Below are 27264 nucleotides of genomic sequence, written 5' to 3'. Positions count from 1 at the left end.
GCGCATGGGCTGCTCTAGGCTGGACCTAAAAATGAGTGCGTCTTTGTGTAACGCAACTGGTACCCTCCGCTCAAGTTCGCACTATATAAAAAAAAATGTAATTGGAAAAAAAAGGTGACACAGCACTTTCTGAAACCGGTGATGTACTGTTTTAAGGAGACAGGGGATACACTTGCTGTAATGAAACAAGGAGCGTTACACGAGAACTTGTGGATTGCTGTTTCCAGAGGCAAGCTTTCGAGTGCTGTGTAATTCGGCTGTTGGTGCTATGGTGTGGTGAAGCAGTGTACTACTGTGTAAGAAGAAAGATGCTGTGCTGCACTGCGCAAGGTCTGAACTTCTTTAATGAGACCGGTTTTGAAATTCTGTAGTGAGACAGTTTATGCACTTCTATAAGACGGCGGGCATGCACAATTGTTGTAAGGCGTAATTACACTGCTGTAATAAGACCGGTAGTACATTGCAGTAACTAGACAGGTAATGCATGGCTGTAATAAGACAGATGATGTATGTATTATGTAAACGAAGCAGGTAATATATTGCTTTAACAAGACAGATACGAAAGGTGAGCTAGTAAAGTGATATGCCGAAGGCTGAAGCTGTGTAATGAGATGTGTGCTGGGGTACTCAGGGCTTTAAGTAGGATGAATTTTTTTTATTGCACCAGGGTTGTTCATCAGGAATGTATGCAATTCAATTCAATTCATTTTATTATGATTTGGAATTCCAAGGAATTCCACATAACATTACTATAAAACATGATTCATAAAAAACAGTATTAAAAAGCACGAAGAGTTACACCCCTAAAATCTTATCTATGGGGGATAAATATTAAATGAAAGCAGCGGCAGGATTTTTATAAAGTGCCGTATAAAGTGCACATGCCATCTACAATATGCAGACGTGAAGAAACCATAATCCTAATCCAGGCCTAATACCTCAATCAACCCTTTTAGCTTAACCCAAGATTTCTAAAATCATATACATTTGTGCAATTATTATCCAATATACAGGCAGTAGTTAACAAAAGCAATTAAAATATTTCTTATGTCGAGGACAGAGAACAGTGTTAACAGCAGATGATTTATGCAAGATGATACTAAAAGTGCAAATATATCAAGATAAAGTGCTAGTGCATCGACACACTAATCCAGGACAGAACTCAGGATGATTATCTAGCAACAATTTAGCCGAATTAACTCGGAACAAAGAACCGAAAAATTTAAGTAGCAAACAAAATTGTTAAAACACACTACTAAACAATGATACTTATCCGATGTTGCAAGTATTAAAATTCTTAAAGTGCTTGAAAAGTGCTAAGACAAGGGAAGTTATACAAGGTACTACATGAACCACTGTTCCCCCTACTTCTAGACTTTCTAATATACATTTAAAAATTCTTTAAAAAAACAGAACATCTTAAAACATATCTGTTCTGACGGGGGATGCAGAAGAAAGTTGCATGGGTAAAACAACTGGATGTCTCTCAAAGGGGCGGGGCCGATCTAATTAGGGCGTGGCTTAAAAAGTAAGCTGAAAATCTATGCTTAGCATAGTTTGCTGCTGAGAGGTAATTTGCTGCTTCTGTCATTGTTTCCAGATATAAAATACAATAAGTAACAGTACACCTACAACAAAACAGTACTATTGGCTTTGTCAATGGTTGTTTGATGCATAACTTAAATAAGCAACGACCATGGCTTCGTAGTATAGCATATTGAAAATGCTTCTGTTCTGAAATGAGTCCTTGAAAGAACTACACCGAGTCTCTTTGAAGTTACATCAGAGGCTTTAAGCAGTGGTACTGCTGCAGAGTTGGTTTTTTTCTTCATCCTGTGGGTGAGGGCAAAAATGGAGAGCCCGATAGGGGCCAGTCTCAGCACATGCTTTTCAGAACTGACGGCGCTGAGCACCGGCAGAACCCGGCCCACTTAAAGCCCTGGTGGGACAGTGTGGTAACATACAACAAGTGATCAAGGGCCATAAAACCCCTGATGAGTGATGCAGTTTAATGTAACAAGACTGTCTGGATTACATAAGGTTGTATGTAATAAAATAAACCTGCGACAGTTTCTTCCCAATGTAACACTGGTGTCTAGTGTGTTATTTGCGGGATGCATGCTAAGTGTGGGGTGGGGGGGTCCTGGTGCCCTGAAGTGTCTATGAGAGCTGTGATAAGACCGGTTAAGTAGTACTGCAGTCTGATCTGCAGTATTATCTTTTTATTGACAGTTGCCATCCCTGTGCTGGGGCACAGCCCTGCTGGCTCTCACTTGGCCATTAAATTGTATTTCTCTGTCTCTCATTAGAAAACCTCACCGGGCATGAGGAGAAGGTGGGCATGGAGAACTTCGAGCTTCTGAAGATCCTGGGCACCGGAGGTGAGTGTTGTAATGTAATGTAGGGGTACAATTGTGCTCGTCATTCGTTGATCTTTTTGCTTACGCTCCATTTACTTAACCCTCCTGGAGTATCTGATTTTCTCTAGCTATTTTTAGTTAGTTTATACTAGTGTTTACCACTTTTATGTAAAAGATGGGCGATTTGCACTGTAAATATTTAAACTAACTTTAACACCAAGAATACCTCACGTCCACTTTGAATCGAATTGTTGCTTTTTATGTTCAGTCTTTTCAGACACAATTGACACTGGCGCTAGCAAATTTGTGGTATTTGAGTGTGGGGTGTGTGACTCGTGGCATGTATGTGTTTTAATTTTCCACTTCCAGAAGAACACAAGAGGTGTCCTACTGATGAGCTTAGTAAGGCCGAAATATGTCTGTGGTTTCTATTCTGCAGGAACGCTCTCTGGAAGTTTGGGCTGAATTGAACCTTTAGGGATCGAGCCCAAACTGGTTTGCATATGGTTGGTCCTTGTTCGTAGTGTAGGATTAGACACACAAAAGATGGACCCTCATGCGGGCCAGAGTAATTAGAAGTGGCTGAGTTTCCGATAACAACAAAGTTTGATTTTGATTTAGACCTCTTCAGAGATCAACAAAATATATATCAACTTAACATTCTTACAATGCATGACTTTCATTATGAAACTAATCCCAGTACTTCTTTTAGAATAAATTTTAAAAAGTTTTAATAACTGAGTTTAATTTAAGCAGTTTCACCGTTGTGTTTTTGGTTTTCTGCCTAATTTTCCCCGTTCCCCACTCTCTGTAGCTTATGGTAAGGTGTTTCTCGTGAGGAAGACTAGTGGTCATGACCAAGGCAAGCTGTATGCCATGAAGGTGCTGAAGAAGGCAGCCATCGTGCAGAAGGCCAAGACCACCGAGCACACCCGCACGGAGCGTGCTGTGCTGGAGCACATCCGCACCTCTCCCTTCCTTGTGACACTGCACTATGCCTTCCAGACAGACTCCAAACTGCACCTCATCCTCGGTGAGCCAAAAAGAGCACACAAAAATGGAGTGGGATTTGAAGATCAGGAAAAGGGTGGACAAATAGAGGGGGTTTCTGAAAAACAATTGGTAGGATCAATCAAGGTGGGTCGTAGAAGATGGACTGCAGTAAAGGGAAAAGTGTTCTGCAGGTTTGGATGAGCGGGGAAGAGTATAGAAAGCGGTTCTAGAAAGCCGGAGGGAAAGAGAAACTAAAAGACTCTAAAGAGCTTGAGGAAGTTGAAATGCAAGTGATCTTGGGAAGCGGAGGAAACAGAGGGAATAAGTTGGGTTCTGGATAGTGAGAGATGCAGAAGGCAAAGAGTGATCTCTAGAGAATATTAGAGGCTAGAGTGTGAAATCGATTCTGCAGAGCTAATGTGGAGGCGGATTTGTTGAATAATACGGACTCTGGAGAATGGTGTGGCACAGGGTGTAAGAGGTATTATGGATGGCAGGATGGGGCAGATTGAAAGGAGGATTTCTGGAGAGCAGAGGATAAAAAAGCATGATTTTGAGAGCAATGGGTGGAAAGAATAGAAGGGAATCTGATTTAGAAGAGTCTGAAGGAATCAAGTGGGTTATGGAGATCGTTGTGCAGGGGACTAGAAGGGAAACTGGAGAGCTGACAGAGCAGAGGAAGTAAAGAGGGTTTTTGAGAGAAGGAATAAAGGCTGAAAGTGAAGATGGGGTTCTGAAGAGTGGAAGAAGTTCTTGAAAATCTGGAGAGCAAGGAAACGAAAGAATTGAAGTAGTTCTGTAAGTGGCTTGATGGGCCAAAGGGCAAAACGGGTTTTCCGATGTGCAAAGAGTCAGTTGAAGTAGAGAAGAGCTGGAAATTGAAATCTAAAATAATTGAGTTGGTTTTTGGGGAGAGAGAGGGTACGGAGAGAATAGTGCGCTCCATAGTACTGTGGCAGACGGAATGCCGGGTTTGCGGAAAATGAGTGAGCTGACATAAGAGAAGGGGTTCTGGAGAGTAATTGGGCTGAGGGGTGCAATGGGGGAGAATGTTGTTTTCGAGTTTTCCTGTTACACCTTGTCTCACCCCCTTCTATTTCTCCTGCAGATTATGTCAGTGGGGGAGAGATGTTCACCCACTTGTACCAGAGGGATCATTTCTCGGAGGAAGAGGTCCGCATATATATCGGGGAGATCATCCTGGCACTGGAACTCCTGCACAAGGTGAGGAGAGGACTGATTGGGGGGGGGGGGGGCAGCGTTCCCAGAAGTGTGAACACAGCCTTGACAATAGGAAGTGTGAGCAACAGCAAACGCTAGGACGTGTAACTAGCAGTCTCAGATTTGGAGGTGTCTGTACTATATGCTCTTAAGTCGCCATAGCCACGTTGATGCCTGTGCAATGCTGTGAGGGAAGGCCCTTGCTCAGAGGTTCATCAGGTAGTGTCTATAGTGAGAGCTGCAGAGATGGAGACGTTAGCAAGTTCTGCCTATACTCTCTTGCTGAATACTACAGACTCTTGTCTAAGGCTTCTGGGCTTTACAACCCCATAATATTAATTTGTAATGAGACTATAGTGGTATTGAGGTGATCAGCTCACGCAAACCATTTGTAAGTGGCATTCATTTTCGAATTGCTTCAGGTTCACAAGATGCGTCTCTGGGCACAGGAAGATGTTGTGGAAGGCGGGGGCTCGTGTGTAGGCTCCGGTTTGTCATCCTGTCTTAACCTGTCTCTGACTGACCCGCAGATCCCACTCATTCAGCCACCTACTATGGCATGTAGGGGAATTTGCACCGACAGACATTGGGGAACTGGGTGTTGGGAAACCCATGAGAGACCAAGATGCAAGCACTTGGGGCACCTGGTACCACCACACCAAACCCAACTAAAGAAACAAATGATAGAGCCCTCAGACTTTGTTGATAGTACTCCTGTATATATGAGGTTCTTTGAGATCATACTGACTGTATTCATTCGCCCCTCAGCTTGGCATCATCTACAGAGACATCAAACTGGAGAACATTCTGCTGGACAGCGATGGCCACATCGTGCTGACTGACTTCGGCCTCAGCAAAGAGTTCATCACCGAAGAGGTGAGGGTTTGTCTGGAGTAGCACTTGACGCTTACCAGTGAGCAGAGCACTCGGGGAGACAGTTGAGAGGCAGACAGGAAATGAGTGAGATATCCGTAAGGTCAATGACATTTGTGAATGGGTGAAGTTACTATTAAGGTTTGTAAGGCCAATGGGTTGAGCAAAGAGAGTGATATAATTTCTTACAAAACATATCTGGTTTGCTCATGTGTTAGGGGCAAATGTTGCACACAGGCTCTTGACACCGGGGGACCAATGCAACCGTAAGCCTATAAGCCTATAAACAGTAAATAATTATTTGCAGTGCTACTGGCCAGTGATGTGAGGAATGAGGAAAAGTGTAAGGCCCCACCCAGCCTGTACTATGCAACCAAATGTCAGTGTGAAAATAACATAGTGGAGATGGTCTGTAGAGTAGGGCATTCTCTAGAGGGTGAACTATACAGGGTTCTATACTTAAATCTACAGCGTGACCCCCTTTTATCTAACTTTGTCTCTCCAGAAAGAACGGACGTACTCCTTCTGCGGCACCATTGAATATATGGCCCCAGAGATCATCCGAGGCAGATCCGGGCATGGCAAGGTGAGTACTAGTAGGAAGGGTTTGGCTGGGGGAAGTGCTCTGGTTTTCACAGTTGCAGGAGCGGTCCCAGGAAAGCCCTATGCAAACATATTTCATAAAGTACCCTAGCGCCTGCAACACTATGCCGAAGAACAGGTAGAATGGAGACTAGTTATACTTTTTTGTACCCAGTTTATCTCTCTGCCTTCACAGTCACAAAGTCCACCTTTCACAATGTTCCACTCTCACCACAGAAGCCTTTAAGCCCACTCCACTGTTGAGCTTCTAGGAGACACCCCAAACCCGTTGCTCAACATGGCCCTCAGAGAAAACCGAAGGCAAAGTAATTCTCTGTGCACATATCAGAGGCTTGTGTTTCAATATGATGGGGAAGGTTCCACAGCAACATAAAACTAGTTACAATATAAACTCTTTATTTACACATTCCAAGCTAGGCGTGCATACATACCGTATTTGTCTCAAATTGTCTGATTCTCAAAAGATTTTTCTGTATCAAACCTTGGCAGTAACACGTCCTATAAAAGGGTTCACACATTTTATTTAAACTACTTCCTTCCTTTCTTTTCTTGGTTGGAAATCGAAAGAATCGATACTCTTAGATCTATTTACACTGGGTTTTAACCTATGTTTTATGACACCATAATAACTCAGTCCCATGTTTATGTTCAATTCATTTCTAAGACCTTGAAAACACGGAGCAAACACTGGGACATATTTTAGATAATGGCAAAGGGACCGAAACCTTCTGATGAAGAGATCTCTAACTGACCAATAGGACTGACCCTTAGCCGTAAACATCAGAAGAAAAGTCTGCACAAACGTATCAAATTTCTAATTTAAATCAGAATCATTTTCAAGAGCCGGGTCTATCTTTAGACTTGCACTAGACAAGGTCAGTTTAATTGCATGCAAATACTTGAAGCATGAATTCACCCTGACTGAGAGACCACTGGAACACAAAGTTCTCCATAGCATGCCCTAAATGCGCTAATGCCATCTGCTTCAAGGGCTATACAAGATTGTCATGTCTGCACACAACGCATTTGTGTCCTGATGTAGAAGGTCCTCCTGGTACATTGCGGGAAACTGCTCTACATCCTCAATTTGAAAAATCAGTGGAGCTGTCATTGAGACAGGAGGTTAGGCCTTGAGCCAAGAAAAAGTTATTTTTATGATGATGGCTGAGTGTCCTTGACACCCAGCCACTCTAGAAGCCAAACCATGCAATCGCCCCCTTGTCCTCTTTCTGAGCACCCAGCCAATCAGAGATCCAAATTCAAGCGTCTTGTTTACCCACATCTGAACCTAGGAGTAACAATAGAGGAACGTCAAATACAGATAACACCCATGACATATCGTATGCTATCATAAGACCGAGATAAATCATAGGCAACAAGGTAACATATGCCAATGCTGATAAAGCATAGGCAACAACGCAGCATATGCAAATGACACATGAGAAACGGGTCATGAAACAACCAAACACCACAGTGCAAGGCACAATGGTGAAACAAAACCCAACCAAGAAGCACAATATCTTACTTACTTTCATACGGGCGGGAAATCATCTAGCAATCCGTAGGGCGGGATAATCCTCGCCTCTGAGTCCTTAAAAGAATTGAAACTTTCCGTTACGATAGCTAGGAAATTTTTCATTTTATGTCTGGACTGGAGGCGAGGATTATGCTAGTTCAAAGCTTGCTCACCACGAGGTGAGCCATGTCTAGCACAGGCTTAAAATAGTACCTCTTGAAAGTGGAGTCGGAAGACCAATCAGCAGCGTTTAGGATATCCTCCAGGCGCGCACCCAAGCCAAAAGCTTTTGAGGCCATTGCTCCTCGAGCTGAATGGGTGCCAAAGTCCTTTAGACTAATGCCCACTTCCTCATGACCCACCTGACCCAGCAGACTATGGTGGGAAAGGAGACCGCTTTAAAGGGCTTCCTGAGAGCAATGAGCAATTGCTGCTCACCAGGAGGGCTGAACTCTTCCGTCATCTCCTCATAAGCCTTCAAACATCTTACCACACACAACTTAGGAGCATCTGGAAACTCCAGGTAAGAAATGGTCCTGGTGTTACATTTAGTACGCCTATGGAGAGTAAAAGTAACTCCAGAGGGGGAGAACATCCTGGACGTAATGTCCAACGACCTGATGTCCGTCACTCGTCGACATGAAATTAGGCACAAAAGCATTGCCAGCTTAGCCGAAAGCTGTTTTCGTGACAAAAATCTGGTTGGTTTCCAGGAAAGGAACAAATTGAGGACCTGATTCACATTCCAGAGCGCTGAATAACGCAGTTCCGGTGGTAAGGACAATCGGATGCCCCAAAGAAGCTTGCAAACCAGGGGATGCTCGCCAACAGAAGAGCCTTCCAGGGACAAGTGGCCCGCAGAGATAGCAGAACGAAAGGAATTGATTGATCTGTAAGCCAAACCTTTGTCCTTTAAATGGGCCAAAAAATTCAGGATGTAAACTGCATCAGCTTCCACAGGGTTGACACCCCTTAGCACACACCAACGAGACCAGGGGCCCCAAGCACATCTGAAGCGCTTGACTGTGCTATCTGCCCATGCTCCCGACATATGCTCGCCAGCCTTCGCCGAAATGGCAGGGATTTCCCAGCGGTGCCGAAAATCCTCCATGCAATGAGCTGCAAGGAGTTCTGCAGAACTAGAGGATGAGCTACCCCGTCTTGATTGAGGAGGAGAGTCGGAAAGAGGGGGAGTAAGATTGGAGAATCCCAAGAAAGTTCCAGAAGAACCGGAAACCAGACTTGAGACCTCCAAAGAGGGGACAGGAGAACAATGTCCGCCTCCTGCCTCTGCACCTGGGCAGTTACCAGAGTGATCATTGCAAAGGGAGGGAACGCATAACCATCCTCCCGGCTCCAATCCTGCAGCAACGTATCATTCGCTTCCGCCAAGGGATCTGGCCTCCAACTGAAGAACCGGGGGACCTAGAAGTCCAGCCGGGAGGCAAAGAGGTTTACAGAAAAGGGACCCTAAAGCTCGGTCAGTGAATGATAAACTGTTGTGTCGAGTTTCCCCGGACTGGAGTCCGCAAAACGACATGACTGGAAGTCTGCCACCTGGTTGTCTTTCCCCGGAAGGTATTCCTCTGTCACGGAAACCTGGTGGTCTAGGCAGTACTGCCAAAAACTGTCCGCGAGGTCGGAAGGGGGCTTGGACCGCGTTCCACCCAGGTGGTTGATGTAACAGACCGCGGAAATGTTGTCTATTTTCAATAGGACTGAAGAATGAATGGAATCTCTTGTCTAACAAAGAACTGCGAATGAGCCCCCCATGAGCTCCAGGCAGTTGATATGTAACCTGCGTTCGTCTGGAGACCAGAGTCCTCCGGTAGAAAAATTGCCGCACCTGGCCCCCCATCCCAGAGTGCTCGTGTCCGATTCTATGACTAAATTGGGAGCCGACCCGAAAATAGCCCGGCCGTTCCAGGCCTCCAATGTGCTGAAGCCACCAGTAAATCTCTTCCTGAGCGTCCACAGAAAGGGACACCTTGTGAGAATAGGGACGGCCGGGCCAGAGATGCTGGGCCTTGAGACGCTGCAGAGCCCGATAATGAAGGGGCCCCCGTAAAAACGCCTGAATAGATGCTGACAGCAAGCCGACTACCCTCGTGAAGTCCCTGAGAGAGACTTGACCCTTAGAGAGCGTCCTCCGAAGCTCGTGACAAATCTTCGCCATCTTCTGAGCCGGGAGGCTGAGAGTGGAGGACTTTGAGTCGATCTCGAAACCAAGAAACATGATGCACTGAGAAGGGGAGAGCATAGACTTGGGCTCGTTTATCACAAAGCCCAGATTCTGAAGAAGATTCACCACCATCTGAAGATGATGTAGAAGCTGCCTGGGGCATGCATCCATGAGGAGGAGATCGTCGAGGTAGACAATCATCCGAACTCCCCGCGCGCTGAGCCATTCTACCACCGGCTTGAGAACCTTGGTAAAACATCAAGGGGCGGAAGACAGGCCGAACGGAAGCGAGGCGAACTCGTACGGTTGACCGCACCAAAGAAACTGAAGGAAACGCCGATGGGGGGAAACACAGGAACTACAAGATAAGCATCCTTCAAGTCCAGGCGAACCATCCAATCCGCTGGACGAAGAACGTCTCGAAGGAGGGGAGTACCCTCCATCTTGAAGTGGCGATAGACGAGCCACTCGTTGAATTCGCTCAAGTTGATTGTGAGAAGTTGGCCTGGTATATGATGTTCACTATTCTAGTGAGCACCTTGCACCAGTCCAAACAACCCTTATGGTGATGGTTGTAAAGTCAACCTTATAGACCAGCTATCCTAGTGGTAGCATGGACAAAGCAGTCTTAGGCTAAACTCAAGAGGGCATTTGAAGCCAGCTGTTTTACCATATGTAACCCATTTAATACCAAATAAAAGGACACCACACAGGATATATATAAAATATATATGTTATTTATTTCTAGACAAACCCTCTGAACTCTTTATGAGGTCAGAGGCACAAGCACAATACAAGATATTCAATTAAAATACAATAAGTTGCACAAATTACAGTAGGGCCCTAGGGGCACGCTAAACCATATACTAAAATAGTGGTATAAGGACCACTACAAGGAAAGAGAATAGGCCTAGGGAATCGCTGGGGCTACACTGAGCTACCAAGAGTTAGGAAGCAGGAGGCCCACAGGATGCGTGTGCTGTGTCTAAACACACATGCGTGTTACCATAGAGAATGAATGGGAACGTAAAATATGGAAACTAGTTCTTTTAGGGCACTTCTGACTGGACTCGGTGAAAGTTACTTGAAACCTAGACAGTTGGATAGTTGATACCCACAGGAGCACCGGAGTACTCGCGTTACCTCACCCACAGGAAGCGGGTGCATGGGTGTCAAAGTGTGTCGGGTTTCGTCGTCTAATCCTATGGAGCCTGGAAGAAAGATGCTGCAGGCGACCAGGAGAGAAGTGTCCGGGTGGATCCAAGGGTGGATCGAAGATGAAGAGGACCTGAAAGCAGAGGGGACAGAGTCTGGGTCACTAGCCAGTGACCAGGAAGGAACCAGGCGATGTCGTGAAGCAATCAGGTGCTGTCGTGAAGCTTGTCTCTGCAGCCACGTGGACCAGGAGGCGTCGGCGATGACCAGGAGTCAGGCACGGACTGTCCCACGAAGACTCTCGCTGTCGGCGGTGTCGGCTTCAGGATTGGAGTCAACAAGCCTTGGCAAAGGCAACCCACGCAGGAAACGAAGTTGGCTTCTTACTCAGACCAGCAAGGTCTAAGGGGCTGCTTCTTTTGAGGGAAGGAAGGGCCAATCTGGAGCAACCAGACCAGCAGTGTAAATTCAAAGGTTTGTCGCCAAGATGGCCACTAGCCAACGAGCAAGTGACCGGGCAGACGCGTCGAGCAGAAAAATGCAGAAGGGCCCCACGCAGAACTTGTGGAGTGTGCAGGGCTGATCTTCGGTGCAGATGATGCTCGGGCTGGGGCTTCTCAATCCCCAATGCACAGCTTCGAGGGTGCCTCGGGTGCTGCATAATTATCAAGTCGCAGACTTTTCAAGATGGCGGGTCCCACGTCTCTCGTCGCCTCCACGGGTCTCCGCTCTGCTGGGACTGTGGATGGGGCTGTTGGATGTCTGGAAGTCCGGCGGGAGCGTCGACAAAGCAAGCCGTTGATCGCTGGATGGTGCCTGCTTGTGCAGGGTGGTCACTCCTTGACCACAAAGGAGATTCTTCAGTCGTCTTCTTGCAAAGTAGATCGTCGAAGGTCCAGAGTTTCGTTTCAGAGTTTCAGTTAGGATAAATCTAAAGTCTTGGGACTCAGCTCCTACCTATATACCAAATCTAGGGGCTGGATTACCTGCTAGGTCCCTCCTTTCCCTTTGTCCAGTTTTGCGCCAGAGCTGTGGCTGGAGTGCCCCAGCACCGTTTTGAACTGGACCATGCATGGGACACCTTGTGTGCCCCAGGCAGTGTCTCATTTCTTTCAGCCCCCCTGCCCCAATACACAAGAGCCTGTCTGGGGTGGTGCTAGCACCTCCCAAGACAGGAAACCTATTGTCCAAGCCTCCCTCGCTGGAAGGACTCCCAGCAGCAGGAGGTCAGACTTGTGTCTGTGGCAGCAGCATCCATTTTGTGATGCTGAGGCTCTGGTTAACTTTAACCGGGAATTGTAGGAACAACATGTTTTCTCCCTCGAGAAGGGTGAAATGCTACCCCCGTCACCAGAACTGACGAGGGGGTAGTATTCCAAATCGTATGACACCTTACTCGATAGGTTTTGATAAAGCCAAACCAGAGTTAGCATTTAACCGCAAGGTTCATAATGCACTTAAGAGTATATTGTATGGCAATATCCTAGAACCGCTATAAGGACATGGTTCCGAAAGCTGCAGACAGGCTCAGCTCACATTAAACCAAGCACTCTGCCTCCAGGATTGTTAAGGCCTGCCATAGGAGTGACTTATAGGTGTATATGTGTCTAGATATAAGGGTAGATATAGGGATACTATATCTAAGCAAGGGGTGATTACACCACCTTGCCCCAGCTGAGTGATCAGCCAGTTGTGTCAATTTGGGTGGCCAGCCAGGGGTGGCAAATACATGCTGCAGCTCCTGGTAGGCCTTGGATGCACCTATGCCCTGGGTACCTAGAGTACACTGTACAGGGGCTCATAAGGTGACCCAGTATCCATTTGGAGATGTACCTAGGGTACATGGAGTCCATTTTAAAGTGAGAGCAGATAGCCTGGGGCCCTGATTAGCAGGATCCCAGGCCAACTAAGTCGAAAAACCAGCTAAACACTAGGCAAAATAATCTGGGGTAACCATAGTCGGGTATCCACCTTCCTACATTGATGACTGGGCGTTTGCCCCTGTCCGGTTTGTGCACCAGAAACAGATTGCTGACAAAACCCCGGGGGTGCAGAGAAGTAGGCACTATAGCACCTTTCTCCAGAAGAGGAGACCTCCCCGTCCACCAGAATGGCATCTTGTTAGGAAAAAACTATGGGGTGGATATGGTTCGCTGTTTGGGGGCATCCAGATACTCTATGTGGAATCCCCGGACAGTCTGAAGCACCCACTGATCCCCCGTGACTGAAGCCCATGCCTGGGAAAAATTCAGCAGCCGCCCCTCGATTTTTAAGAGGGAAGAAGGAAGAACACTCACCAGAGGAAGAGGCCGCTGCTGCACGGTATCCTCATCCTTTTCCTCTTTGACCCCTGGTGGGATAAAAGTTTCCTAATCGACTTTGGTCCTGGTATTGACCTCTGGAGGAGCCTTGACCTCTTGATTGTTGGTTGGAACCACGGCCGGCCGAGAGGCCCCTACCTCGACCATCCCCTCTGAAAACCCGGGGAAAGACTTTCTTTATGGTGGACTGAGCCCTGTCCAGAGAAGTAAAGGTGTTGACAAATTTGCCCAACTCTTTTATGACAGGGTCACCAAAGAGACCCTCCTGAGCAACACGGCCTCCCTCTGATTCTGCCAAGTCCCCCAACTTGGGATCCACTTTAATCAGTAATGAGCGACGGCGCTCGGTGGATAATGCACAGTTCGCGTTCCCTAAGAACACAATGGCTCGCTGAGCCCAGCCAGAAAGACAATCAGGAGAGATGAGCGAGCCTGAAGATTTAGCCTCCTCAGCTTATCCAGAATCTTCGTTAATGGGACTAGCACGTCCAGGAGCTTATCTCGACAGGCCCTCCATGACCTGTCGATCCCTTTCTTGGGATCATGGATAAGTTTCTATAAAAATGTTGCCATTCTAGGGTCAATGTCCGGGGTTTGCGCGACCTTGTCATCTAAAGAGGGGCGGGGACACTCCACCCTGATTCAATTACACGTGTCTTTTTCCAGAGGCTTACGGATGCATAGCGCCACATACTCTATCCGCGGGGGACCATTCAGACGAACGTGGATGTATGATTTGATCAGGATCAAACATATCCGAAACAGGAGGAGGGGTAGCAGGAATGGGTTGGGAAGGGCCCGGCGTCGCGCCGTCTGAGCCCGATGTGTCCTGGGAGGCCGGTACCGGAACTTTAGGAGGTGGCTGAGATGCCAAAAAGGCCTTCTCAAGACTCTCGAATGTGTTCGCATCCATCCCAGGCCGGGGGAGGAGGGGGGGGGGGGGGGAAATGTTATCTGGAACCGGCACTTGTGGAGCTGGGACCGGACCATGTGGTATAGGCGCCAGAGGGGGCATAGTAAGGCGCGCCAGCACCTGATTAATCTTCTGCATAAGGCGCTCTTCTAGGGGGGACATAGCCTCCCCCACCGCCCTGTAGATGGACTGGTCAACAGCATCCTAAAACTCATCGTCCCACTTTAGGTCGGACAGGGCGTTGTCACCTCCCTGGTACTCGTCATCCTCATATCCATACTCCATGATGCAGAGTAGCAAGCCTGGGTGTCAGACCGGACTGTCACAAAGCAGCTAAACAGAGCTGGGTGTCAGCCAAACAAGGAGAGCAAAGCTCTAGAAATGGGGTGGTAATCCCTTGGGCACACTGAGTCTGGTGAAAAACAAGATATATTTGCAATGCACAATAAGCCTGGGCCCAGTGCCCACAGGCGTTAACACGCTGAAGTTAAAGGCTCTCACGAGCGATGTCACCATACAGGACTCCATTGAGTGCCACGGAGCGTAGACGCAGACCGCCAATAACCTGAGCAACGGTTGTGCTATTGACACCAACGAGGTGTTCTGCCTCAGGCCAGCGCTCGCTACGGGAGCCCGCACAAACCCTTCAGGGAATGAATGCGCGCCCCGTAAGCCAGACCTTTCCACACCCCCTACCGGCGGGAGGGTCGCAAGCCACCAGACGGCCGCGTAGGAGCGAGAACGCTCCCGAGGCCCCTGACAGAGATGCACTCGTCTCATCAGCAACAAGAGAAACCGCCATAGCGGCGAAACCAAGCAACGACTGCCGACACAGCGGAACGGCACCTATACCCACAAGCTGAAATATAAAAATTACACCCACCAAAGCAAAATGACTAGCGCGAGTAGCGCAGCGGCGATAACAGTATTGTATATCAATCAAATATACAAGCGCGCGGCGGCGCCACAACAACCTAATAGTAAAAGCTAAGTAAAAAAACAGTTAAACAACAACCAATGTGAAGAAAAAAAAGAAAGCGCTCATCTCGGCAGCGCAGCAGCGAAGAGGACAAGGGGACACTGAGAGCAGACTATGTTGGGCCTACTGCGCCCTTATTGGTCTCAGAGACATTTGCTTGGTTGTAATTGGTTGTTTTTTGTTGACTACCTTTTTCCCGGTGGTTCATGGGAAAAGTAGTCTTGTTTCTCTTCGTTGGCTGCTGTATGGAATAAAGCGAAGAAAGAAGGCATAATCCTCGCCTCCAGTCCTGACCTAGAATTAGGTTATTTCATCAAAAGCAGCACAAGATTACCTGAAACAAGAGGGTGCTATAAATTGTAACTTTGCTTAAAGTTTGTGTCGAAATCTAAGTTCAGCAAGCCACAAAAGGCTTTTGACAAGTCCTACAGAAGGAGGCAGTGGTACTGCTCAAGAAGTGTGTTGTCAAGACAGGGTTTAGTCGCAAAGATACCAAGATGTGAGACCACAGAGCTCCCAAACCTCGCACTACTTTAGCCTGAAAGAATACTTAATCTCAGTCGGGCCACACCTAGGAAAAATATCTGGAATTTTAATTTTAATATGTGAAGGGAAGATAAAGTGCATCATTGGCTTGTTTGTGTAGCTCTAAAATATGATTCTGAAACCCATCAACTAAACCGCTACCTCCATGGGTGAAAAGGCTGGAGATTGGGATGAATGTGGCCCTCTTTCATCAAGACTTAATAAAGGTGTCAGTACGACAGTGTCGGCATGGCAAGCTTGCCAGCTGGAGAACACAATCTGAGAAAGTGAAACAAACTAACCTAGCTTCCATCCTCCTATATTCTCTTTGGAGAAGGAGGAGCAAAGGCAGAGAGCGGGCCATCGAGAGGCAGAATGAGTTGAGGGTAGTGGGCATTCCTGAGGGACTGGAGGATAAACTCTGAAATCTCCCCAGATACATGGCGCTATATAATGGTAGAGGAGAACATTCTTTATAATATTTCAAAACGGAATGTATCTTGAGTTCTTCGAGCAGTAGGGACTAACGAGATCCCTAATTTAAAAAAAAACTAAATGCACAACACATGATTGACACAGGAGGACCACCAAGCCCGTAGTGCGACTGCCCACCAGATTACAATGGTAATCCTTGGTGGGCGAGCGGTGCTGTTTGGTGTTATGGCAGTGCCTGTCTAAGACTCATGGGAGAGCCTTACACAGTCACCGATGTGACATCTCTGCAGCATGTTCCTGCACGGTATGGAATGCACCATGTTGTGCACTCCATACCATGCAGGAACTGGGGGTGCATTTCCAAGGGGGCATAACATGTGCCCCCTGCATGCACCCCCTGGCCCTGGAGTGGCAGGGGGCCCTGACAAGGCCCCCTTAGTTGCCTCACCACCGCCCTTTTCATGGCGCTCACTTCCATGGGAAGGGTGGCGGTGAGGCAACTTGTAATCTGCTTGGCAGTGCAGCAGCGGCACCGCCAGCATATTACTCAGCCTGACTGGATCCCTGGCAGTCACAGTGGTTCTGTGGCGGTTCGACTGACACACATGTAATCCTGCGGGCTGGCCCGCAGTGTGGTTGTTGTTGGACCATCACCACGGAGGTCGAACTCGTAATGAGGCCCTAAGACTATTTCATCCTGAACATGGGCCAGCAAGCCACTTTCTAGGAAGCATTTAAGTAAGCATTGGGGACTAGGTGATGGTATCCCTGAAGAAAGGAGAGAGGTGAGGGAAGGAAGGATCTGGTGAAAATGGGAACTGTGAATGTGGTTGAAATACAGGTACTACATAGACTCAGCAGAGGACACTCTGAAAATTGGAATGACCAAGCGAATAGCTAGAGCAGCACATGCACAGTGAAGCAACAGAAATGTGGATGTCCAAACAGACTGGTTTATGGGAAATGGGGATTAAGAATAAGGCAAAAGAGATTTTTGGGTGGGGCATTAAACACTACAATTCTGAATGATGTCATTAACATTGAAAAGGGCAAACATATTGGCAAGTGGACTTCATCTTGTTTGGCTTGAAGTAATTCTGGGCCTGATTGGACCCCTTTTGTCACTACCTGAAGACCAAGCTGAGTTTAAGAAGACCACACAGTATACTAGCAATGGCAGGGTTGATCAAGGGGTAGCTGGTGCCTATGCCCCTTGACTTACTATGGGGGCAATACAGGGATAGGATTCTAGGCAAAAGAGGACCCTGGCCTTAGTTTTTAAAGAGCACCAACACACTCTATAATGACTTCTTGACCCACCTAAAAAGTGAACAAATGCCTGGCTTGGGTTATCCCCCATAAGACCGGATTGCCCATTGTTCTACTCCTGTTTGCCTAGTTTTGGAACCCTGCTGTTCTGTACCTCAGGTAATGCACATAGTAGGTTATCTGGTAGACTCTTGGGCATGACTGTCTGCTGAGATATTTCAGTGCAGGAAGGATAGGTGACAATTATTAGAGCGCGTCATAAGGATGTAAAGAATCACAAGTGCCAGGTTCACATGTAACTTGGTTCCTGATTCTACCCATGTTGCTTAGATGTATGAAAAGGTTTAGGTCCATAGAGATATCCGATGTAAAGCTCCAGGCTGTCCTCACAATTGCAAACACGTTTGGGAACCTTGGGTGCAATATCTATAGATCTCACTGGAAGTGTAAATTGTTTGAAAGGTGTCCAATAGGGCTAGTTTAAGCTAAAGGGTGTATGTGGAGAGAAAAATCTAAAAATGGCACCATTTATCAATAATGAGGAACTGTTTGAATAGCACCCACATTTTCACAAAAATACTGTGCTGTGGTACGGCTGTAGTCTCGGTTTGAAAAATGTGAATAAAGTCGTTTTAAAATAAAGTACCACAGAGGTTGTACCGGTACACAAACTAAAAGGCTAAGGAGTGTATTCAGTATACTTTATGATTTAAAAAAAAAAAGGCTGAACATTGTGACCGTTTTCTTTCCTCTTAGCAGTGTAGGGCTTAATGTAAAAAGGAATGGATGCAGAAAGTGGTCTCAGAATGCACATCGACATTCTACAACCAGCCTTCATATTTACAGTGTGACTTATGTAGTAAATGGTCACATCACAAAATCTCCAGTCATAGTGGGTCAAAGAACAACCTATGACATGAGTAATAATTTTGCAGGTTGCTATTTGTGGACCCACTGTGATTTTCTCCAAACACCGTGATGGTGGCCTGCAATGAACAACAGACCAGCATCCTGTGTTTGCATTTCCAAATGGGAAACTTATTTTTGTAAAGCAGCCCATGGTCCTTTAAAGAACTGGTAATGCTTTAAAAAGCCAATCCAGTTTGAGACCACATCGGGAGGAGTAGGCAGTGGACATCTTCCCTTTGCTAAATGTGTCATCACCTCCTTTGAGGAGTCTGTAACATTGCAATGGATTACAACCGTAATTCTAATCGCAATTCGCTGACACATACCATTCAAAATCATAATTAGAACAGAACACCCGTTTAATACTATTTCCTAAGTGCAATTTGAAATGGGTCGGTAAACTCCTTTTGTGATTCGGAAATGCTTTTGAGACTCTCAAAATGGGTGTGATCCATAGCAAGAAAATGTTGTGGTCACAACCCTGTGATTTTGCAAATCACCGGGTTTGCGACCGCGGAATGACTTTGTGCATCTGCCTCATAGTCCTGACATCTGCCCTAGAACTTTATATACTTCTTTTTCGTTTGATCATTTTAAAATATTTATTTTTCTTTGGACTTTTTATATTATCTTCTGAGATTCAGGACATGCTACTCTGTGTTTCTTTTTACACTTTTTTAAACTGCTTTGATTTATTTTAGTTTTTCTTCGTTTAGTTTCTAACCCCAGCTGATGAAACAAACCTCAAAACCAATGACCATTTTTTCTAACAAATCTACTCTTTGTGATTCTGAGAGATACATATTTGGTGGCATTACAACAACTTTGCGATCTTGATGATTATTTGCAGATACAGGAAATGGAACCATTTATATGAATATGCAGGATTTGAGCCATGTATACTGTTTAGCCAACTTGAAGAGGTTGTGCTTTCCTGTGCAGATCTTAAAAAGATGAGCAATAGTATGAAAAATATCTGTAAATCTTTAGCCAATTATCTACTTGTAATGTGGAATTCATCTTATATTTTAATAGAACACAACTATCCACCATAATTACAATTTCAGAGCATCTTCTTACTTTCAAGAGCAGAATACAAAAGGCTAATATATGAGAAACAAAAGGAGAGGTGCTTAGACTGAATATTTCCAGGGAAAACCGTTGAGTCTCAAAGTTCCCAAGCACCTTCTATGGTACCAAAGTCAGCCTTTAGTGAAGTCAGAGTTTTCTTATGCTCATACATTAAAATGTACTTACTACAGCCAGAGTTCTCCCTACTCCCACAAAAGAGGAACTTTGCTACGTTTGAATGATGAATTGTGGTCTGACATCTTACTTCACTGATACTGTTCTGCCCATTGGTCAAAAATGGGTCACTCTTTGATGCAAAGAGTAGGTGACCTCTGCACTCGGTTGTTTGGTCGACTCCAGACAGGACCCTCCATCTAGCTCCACCCTCTTCACTTTAGAGACATTCCAAACTCTGAGATCTTACAGTTATGTTAAACTTGTGGTGAACGTTTCGAAAAGTGTAAAGATGGTGGTGCTCCATGTCAGAAAGCCTGCCCCTGTTCCCAGGGCAGTCGAGGGGTACTTTGCTAAGCTGCCTCCGTTGGAGTCATTCACCACTCGTGTCTTGGGACCACAGTACTGTTGAACCCCAAACTGGATAACTTGCCTCTCCTTCTGCATTGGACTTTCTTGGGATAGCAATGCTTAGTCAGACGTGAGGTGGACTACTCGCCCAGAATGTAGTGCATACTGTAATTCCAGCTAATAAAATCAATATCCAGTCGGTACTTTACTTTATAAAAGAAAAGTACTTAATAACCACAAGAAGAATACCTTCTGCCAGTTACACAGGGAAACACTGAAAACCAAAAATCTCTATGACCCTATGCACCAGAGTTCTAGTCCCAAAGACCTAGAGCAGGATGCCAAGACACTAAGCACTAAAAAAAAAGGTTGACATTGGAATAGACGGACTTTTCGAAGCCAAAGAAATGGTAACACTCATTGTATTGCAGTGATTTAGCTTCAGCATTTGATGTCAAATGTTCTCTGGTCAGTCCGGTGCAAATAAACCCTGATACTGTCAGACGGCACACAAAAGGAGTGGGAGCTCGTACCTTAGATCTCACTGGTTAAAGTCAAGAGTTTCTGATAGGAGGGCACCCACGGGAACGGTGCTGCTTGCTACTGGTATAGGACAAGCAAGGGCAGAGCTGGAGACTGCAAATTTGGGGTCAGGGGCAAATGATAAATTCTGCAACAGGGCAAACCTCTGCAGCTACAGATGGTTACTGGAAGGCAGCACTGGCACCCAATGCACCAGGGAAGGGTCCGGGTGAAGCAATCTCACGGTCATTGTCAATAAGGAGCTTCCTCTGTTTCCCTCATTGCTGTGCAGCAAGTTTCCTTATCTTGAGCTGCAGCTTGAGTCTCCCTGTGCTTCAAGGTGGTTGCTCTTCCACAGCCGCCTCCCACATGTCCTCGCAGATATCTGGTTGTTTGCTGGGATGCCGCAAAGTACTTTGGCTGGTGAGCTGAAGCACAGCTCCTTCTGTGAAGACTGGAAAATTCCTTTCACTTGGAAATCTGCCACAGAAACAGATTTTGATTCCCATCCCAGAACCTATTCACTGGGAAAATTAGAGTCTAAAGGGATTCCATTTCTGTATCTGCTCCCTCACCCGTGCTTATGTGTGGCCCTTCTCAGGAGATGAGTGAAACATTGAACAGCCCATTGTCAAGGAGGCCATTTTTTTATGATTCCACAATAGACCGTCTGATCCAGTCAGGAGGACCTGCTACTTTTGAATCCTGTGTGCCCCTAAAAATAACCAAGGTATGTTGCCTGCATATTCACGCTGTGATTGCTGGATGGGGAGACCCTGCCGCTCTCCCGGCCTGTCTCTTGGTACCTGTGTTTGCTATTCCCAGAAAAAAATGTTTACTAACTCCAGGCAAGGGGGGCCTGGCTGCAGGAGAATCACTCAGGGCAGGGAAAGTCTGCGCACACATGTAGGAGCTAGTTCCTACCCCAACCCGTTAAGCTTTAGTAGGGACTGTGGAGGTACACATGGGGGCTAGAATATCTGGCAGAGCAGATACCAGCTCAGTTTACATTGAACACAATTGCTCACCAATCCATTCTTATTCAGTGAAGTTAACCCAGATATGATGGAGGCCAAAAGTACCCATGTAGGGGAGACTAAACACACTTTACAAGTAGGAAGCCGGTAAGCACCCCCTCCGAAGGTTACAGGCACACCCAACTATAGATTAATGCTGCCACCTTTATCTGTCTGCCACAGCCTGAGTAGAGAGAGTGCAGAAACCACTCTCTGTATAAGAGAATGGCACTTTGCACGACTCCTTGACCTCAGAGTCCATCTCTAGGGTCACAATCCATGTAAACGTGGAGATCCTCCGAGACCATTTGTAATTGTCGCGTTCATTGAGCTAAAAATCAAAATCCCTATATCTCCCTTCAGTGACTTGACAGGAGGCCAACTTAAGGAAGGAAAGCCCCCTCTCCAGTGACAGAAGAAGTATTTCCATGCCAACCAATGGTTTGGCCTGCTTGTTTTTCCCCCTGCCCAGTTCCTCTGACCTTGCATAACTGTATGACGTCAGTTGCTCAAGAAGAATTGCATACAAAACTGAGCGTGCCCACGGAGCAGACTAGAAGCATGCAAAGGGGGTGACTTGGTGAAGGAACAAGTACACAGAGAAATGGAGAGCGGTTTATCTCACCCTGAACCACAGAAAATCACAAACCTTCTCATTATAGTCACACAGCCCTAAGTGCTCTAGTTTCCATGGCATATCGGCACTCTGAATAACTAAGTAGCGCACCATCTTCCCCTCTTTGCCTTAGATCCATCTAATCCTCTAGGGGACCGTGCAACTTTAGTAATTACATAAAAACCTATACTGGTGTGCTGCCACCAGCTGAGGGATGCTCTGTAGGGTGGTACCGGTGAGAAGATACCTTCCTCACACTCCTGTCTTCTTTGTCTAAAGTCTGTAGATTGGTGGAGTTTGGGAATCCTGATGTTTGAGCTGCTGACAGGAGCATCCCCGTTCACGTTGGAAGGCGAGAAGAACACGCAGAGCGAGGTGTCCAGGTGAGGCAAGCAGAAAGAGGGGTCTGTTCTATTTAATTGTCTCCAGTAACAAATTATGCGTCTCCCAGTTTTTTTCGAAGTCCTAAGGAATAAAGACCTCATCTAGCAATAGCATGTAATCTCTGACAATAAAGGTTTCATCTCCCAGTAGATTGCACTGTAAGGGACTAAATTATTCACCTTGCAATAGATTATAGTGTCTAGTATAAAAGGTTCATTACTTGTACAATATAACATTAATATCTCTTTAGCCCATAGTCACTAGAAATTACGATTTCTTGCAAATTTTGAGAACCAGTTTTGAGCTGGACTATGTTTCTCGTATTATTGTGACGGCTGCCAACCGACATAGAGTTAAGCCTATGTTTCTCTGCTCTATGCAGACGCATCCTCAAGAGTAATCCGCCATTCCCTTCCATGATTGGCCTTGTTGCGCGGGACCTCTTGCAAAAACTGCTGAACAAGGACCCCAAGAAGCGGCTGGGATCGGGACCTCGGGGGGCCGAAGACATCAAGAATCATCCCTTTTTCAAGGTGAGGATGGTAGGGGTGGAGGCGAGGTGGGATGAATGATCGAGTTAAGTTGTAAAATGATGAACCCTTTGAAGCACTTCAGTTCTCCAGTGTGACACACTTCCTAGTAAATAATCTGTACCAACGGGCAATGTTTTGCAGACTGAATCCAGGAAGAATACAGTCCTGAGGGGCACATTATTACAAGTACCTTCCTCTTTCTGAGCATAAGCGGGTTGTTGAAAGTGCTAGACTAGGATAGTAGAAATTATTGTTCTAAGTAAAGTTGAGAAGGGAAGGTGTCTACATGGCTCTGTGTCGGGTTAAGGTCTTAGTCTTGTGGGGTGGTGTGATAGTTGCTCAAGGTTCCTCGCTCTCATATCTCACTTTAAACTCGTGTCCGTTTCACCAAGTTGTTGTGCAAAGTTGGGGAGGCAGAGTTTCTGAATTCTTCGGTTCCCTCTTCTCGTCTATAGGAGCATTTACACAGCTTCTCGAGCGCAGTAAATTGTTTTCCAAAAAATGCTCTACTCCAGCCAAAAAAAGTAGACTTGAAAGAGAGCGAAACATTTGTTATTCCTTGTTGTTATTTATATCGCAGAGCCTTAGAGCTCTACAGATTTCAAAGGTGCTGAGGTCTTACAGATATTGTATTTACTATGTGCCGTAATCAATATTATACTTAAAATATGCTTTTATCCAAGAAATGTTGCCAAGATCCTGTATGTGGAAGTTATGAAAAAATGTTCTTCATGTATCTATCTACCGCTCTATCAGCCCTCTACACACATGTCTTTATGTCTTTCACATTTCTGCTCTTTCCATCAACCTTCCTTGGTCTTATTTTCTCCTCTTTGTATGCCCGTTTCTTTATATTTCTCTTTGTCTCTTCTTTGCCCCTCCCCTATTTCTTATATCCCTTTTCTTTCTCCTATGTATGTCCTTCATCCTCTCTTTCAGCCATGTCTTTCCTCTTAACTCTCAGTTTCTGTCTGCATGTTTTTTCTTCTTCCATTATTTTATCCTTCATCCTCTCCACCACCCTTAACTGTATTGTAGCGATTGGTAGAATAGACGGTTTAAGTTTCAGTGTTTGCGGCTGTTCTGCCCGACAAAATGTAATGCATTCCTAGTTTGACTGGCTCTCTTGCCTGGAAATATTTGTGACTTCGATCCTTGCAAAGTACACCAATGTCTGAGGGTTTGTGCCCTACCTTATCTGTAAAAAAAAAAAAACAGCTTAGGAAGATCTTGTTTTTACCTGTTGGCATGGGCAGTTTTGCAGTTACAGCCAAGTGACCTTTGTGCACTATTGAACTGTATAGGTTTCTCTAAATTTAGTGCTTGCACCAGCACTTATTTTTTCAGTTGGGATGTCACATTGTGTTTTTTTTATTTCCAGCTACTTCTTTCTCATACCGCAACCATTCTTAAACTGTTACAATTTTTAACAGTCTTCCATTCAGCCCCATACTTAATTGATGGCGTTATAGTACTGCCACCCTCTAATTAAGATATGTTCCTCTTAATCACTTTGCTTTGTTCTTTGCAACGAAGGGCTGCATTTCCAAGTGAATATATTCATAATTGGTTGCCAGATGCCATGCTGTTAACTTGGTAAGTTGCTGGGACTGGTTTTAGGGGAATGGGAGCTGCTAGAATCTGGATTATGTCAGGACCGGGGCGATCCGTTGACTTAGTCGATTAGCCCATTATTGCATACCAGATGCAATATTTATAAGTTAATCCTGTATTATGCAGTATGCTGGCAGGACAACTTTAGCCATTCAGCCACAGATAACGTCTGCTCACTTATCAAGTTATTTTGTGAATCTCCTGCAGACATTTGGTGAAGTTATTTCTGGTAGTCCTCTCAAAGACGTGTTCTGTGCTGATGTTAAGAGCTAATGTCTAGGAAGGAAGGAGAATGCTATATCTTGGCTTATGAAGTACCAACATTACCACTTATGTAATCTTTTGATACAGAGTAAAGCTGCCAAGGACAAGACATCATTCCAAAATTCTTATCTTTCTTTTGCAAACCTAGGCAATATTTGCCTACCCTTTATCATGGTGGTGGAGTCATATTTGATATTATTGTCTAGGCTTTCAATTTTGGCCTGAAGTTCTTGTTTTTGGTTGCCATTTGTTTCTTGGCAGGCTTCTACAGCTTCAGTCTCTCTTATGAATTTTTGGCTGCTCTTTGCTTATTTTCTTACTTACTCTGATTTCTTTGTTTTTTCTACGATCATACTTTTCACTTTCTTTCACTCATTTGCGCGACCACCAGTATTATTGTAATCTGTCTACTGTCCCTTTCTGTTTTTCATTTCATGCCAAGATGTTTTACCTACCTTAAAGTGTTATCTCACTTACAAAGAAGACATTGCAATATTGTCTTTTTCCTACCCTCTGGTGACTGGCAGGGACTCAGCTGGAGTGATCTGGCCGCAAAGAAAGTGGCTGCGCCATTCAAACCTGCAATTCGTAGCGAGATGGATGTTAGCAACTTTGCAGAGGAATTTACTAACCTCGACCCCATCTACTCTCCTGCGGGGACGCCCCCGAATATGGACAGAGTCTTCCAGGTCAGATTTTCAGTGCATTTATTATGGAGCAGATCGTCTCGCATTGAATATACAGTAATGTCACAGTGAGTGATCTGTGTTTATCGTCTCAAACCTAGAGATCCAAGACCATAGCCATCCTGATCGGCCTCCTAGTTGCTTAATTTCCTTTTACGTCTAGAAAGACTTGTTTTGAACTTCTCCTTTACCCTGCACACACTGCCTTAGCTGGGTCTACTACTGCAGTGTCTCTTCTTGAGATGTCAACTGCAAAACCCTCTCAGGCTTTCTATGGTTGCCACCAACACTAAAAATATTCTTTTTCATGCCTACTATGTATCGGTGCTTGACTAGGAGGCTTCAAAATACTGTAAACCACCACAAATCTAGCACCCAAGTGAGGTACGAAATATCCGGCTTCCAGCTCCAGTATCGATCATGTCCACTGAGGAAAATTTTAGGCATGGAGCACTAACTGCAAGAATGATCTGAGCCTCTCTTTAATAACCTTGATGTGCTCTGTTTGTTAACATTATGCAAACTAACCTTGTACAGTGACTCCTGCTGGTATATTTTGCACTCCACAATAGTATAAATGGGCAAAAATGGTTACAGCATCACATCCCCAGTGTACTCCACAGTCAAATGAACTGGTGCAGTCCCTGAGTTCGCTTCCCATGTACTTTTAAGCTAATCACAAAAATTAAGACCAGCATAAATAAGACCAAGATGACAGAGGAAACATCCAACTATTGTGTAAGTAAGTCGCACAGTCTGGTGTCATTCAAGTGTTCAGTCCCTGTAATGCCTTTTGCAGGAGTGTTGAAAAATAATATCTTTATTGGCAATTCTTCATGCGTTAATTTCATGTAGAATGGTTCCTCCTTCATTTATAAAATCCAGTCTGTGCTTTTCGCTTTTAAACCAGAACTACTTCAAGCCGAAGATATTTCTGTGATAACTTTTCAAGACCGAGAATCTATAGGTTCAGAAGCACAATCGTTTAAATGAGTCTTCAGTGAGTATACAAAGTATGACACAATAGCGCCACATTAAGAAGTCGACTGCAGAGTTGGCGCCACCTATGTTATCATGGGCCAACATGAAACAAGTCCTCTACATGGAAATCTGGCACCAAATCTCACGGGCCACCATTGCAATGCCCAGGAAATGGTGTGAAAGTTCTGATTGCAGGCCAGACCTTGGGCAATCGCCTTACCGCAACAGCCTCCAGGGCTCAGCAATAATGCACCCAACTACATAAATACAAATAATCTGTCTTAGGTTCAGGAAGCATTTATGGCAAAATATTAGGCATTAGAAGAAAAATTGGAAGATAACAAGTAACAAATTGTTAAACAATGCTACTCCTTTAGGTATCTCCCCCACCTAGCACTGCGCTCTGCTTGCTCTTAACTACACAAAGGTTTGCCTGTAATGCTCATTAGCTCTCCCTTTCTCTTCCAGGGATACTCCTTCATCGCCCCCTCTGTGCTCTTCACCTGCAATGCTGTTATGACTGACATTATGGATCTGATGAACTCTGAGCGCCCCGGCAGCGCGGCAGTGGCTCGCAGCGCCATGATGAAGGTATTTGAGCATATCAGGGGACCACAAAGTCTTGAGAGGGAAGAAAAGAGAATGTTGACATGGGAATCGGATGAGGAGAGGTGGTAATGGGACATATGTGTGAGGGATTTGAAATGAGACCGCGGGGTGTGTGAAAGGTTGTTAGTAAAGGAATTTAGAAAAAAGAGAAATGCATAGAAAGTGGTGAAGCAATCCTGTTTCAAATCG

The 27264-nt window shown here is 45.5% G+C and overlaps 1 protein-coding gene across 1 annotated transcript in view; it reads left to right on the top strand.

Annotated features, from left to right (window-relative positions):
• Positions 1–27264, top strand: part of RPS6KA4 (ribosomal protein S6 kinase A4) — a 193747-nt gene that overhangs the window by 87685 nt on the left and 78798 nt on the right. Inside the window, exons 2-10 of the mRNA XM_086938128.1 lie at positions 2310–2381; positions 3175–3393; positions 4462–4577; positions 5343–5450; positions 5953–6033; positions 22284–22387; positions 22771–22921; positions 25327–25488; positions 26935–27057. Of these exons, the coding sequence (XP_086794254.1) occupies positions 2310–2381; positions 3175–3393; positions 4462–4577; positions 5343–5450; positions 5953–6033; positions 22284–22387; positions 22771–22921; positions 25327–25488; positions 26935–27057 (1136 nt within the window). The remainder of the gene's footprint in view (positions 1–2309; positions 2382–3174; positions 3394–4461; positions 4578–5342; positions 5451–5952; positions 6034–22283; positions 22388–22770; positions 22922–25326; positions 25489–26934; positions 27058–27264) is intronic.

This window comes from Lissotriton vulgaris, chromosome 9 (genome assembly GCF_964263255.1).
Source record: "Lissotriton vulgaris chromosome 9, aLisVul1.2, whole genome shotgun sequence".
Taxonomy (NCBI): domain Eukaryota; kingdom Metazoa; phylum Chordata; class Amphibia; order Caudata; family Salamandridae; genus Lissotriton; species Lissotriton vulgaris.
This window is presented reverse-complemented; position numbering and strand designations above follow the sequence as displayed.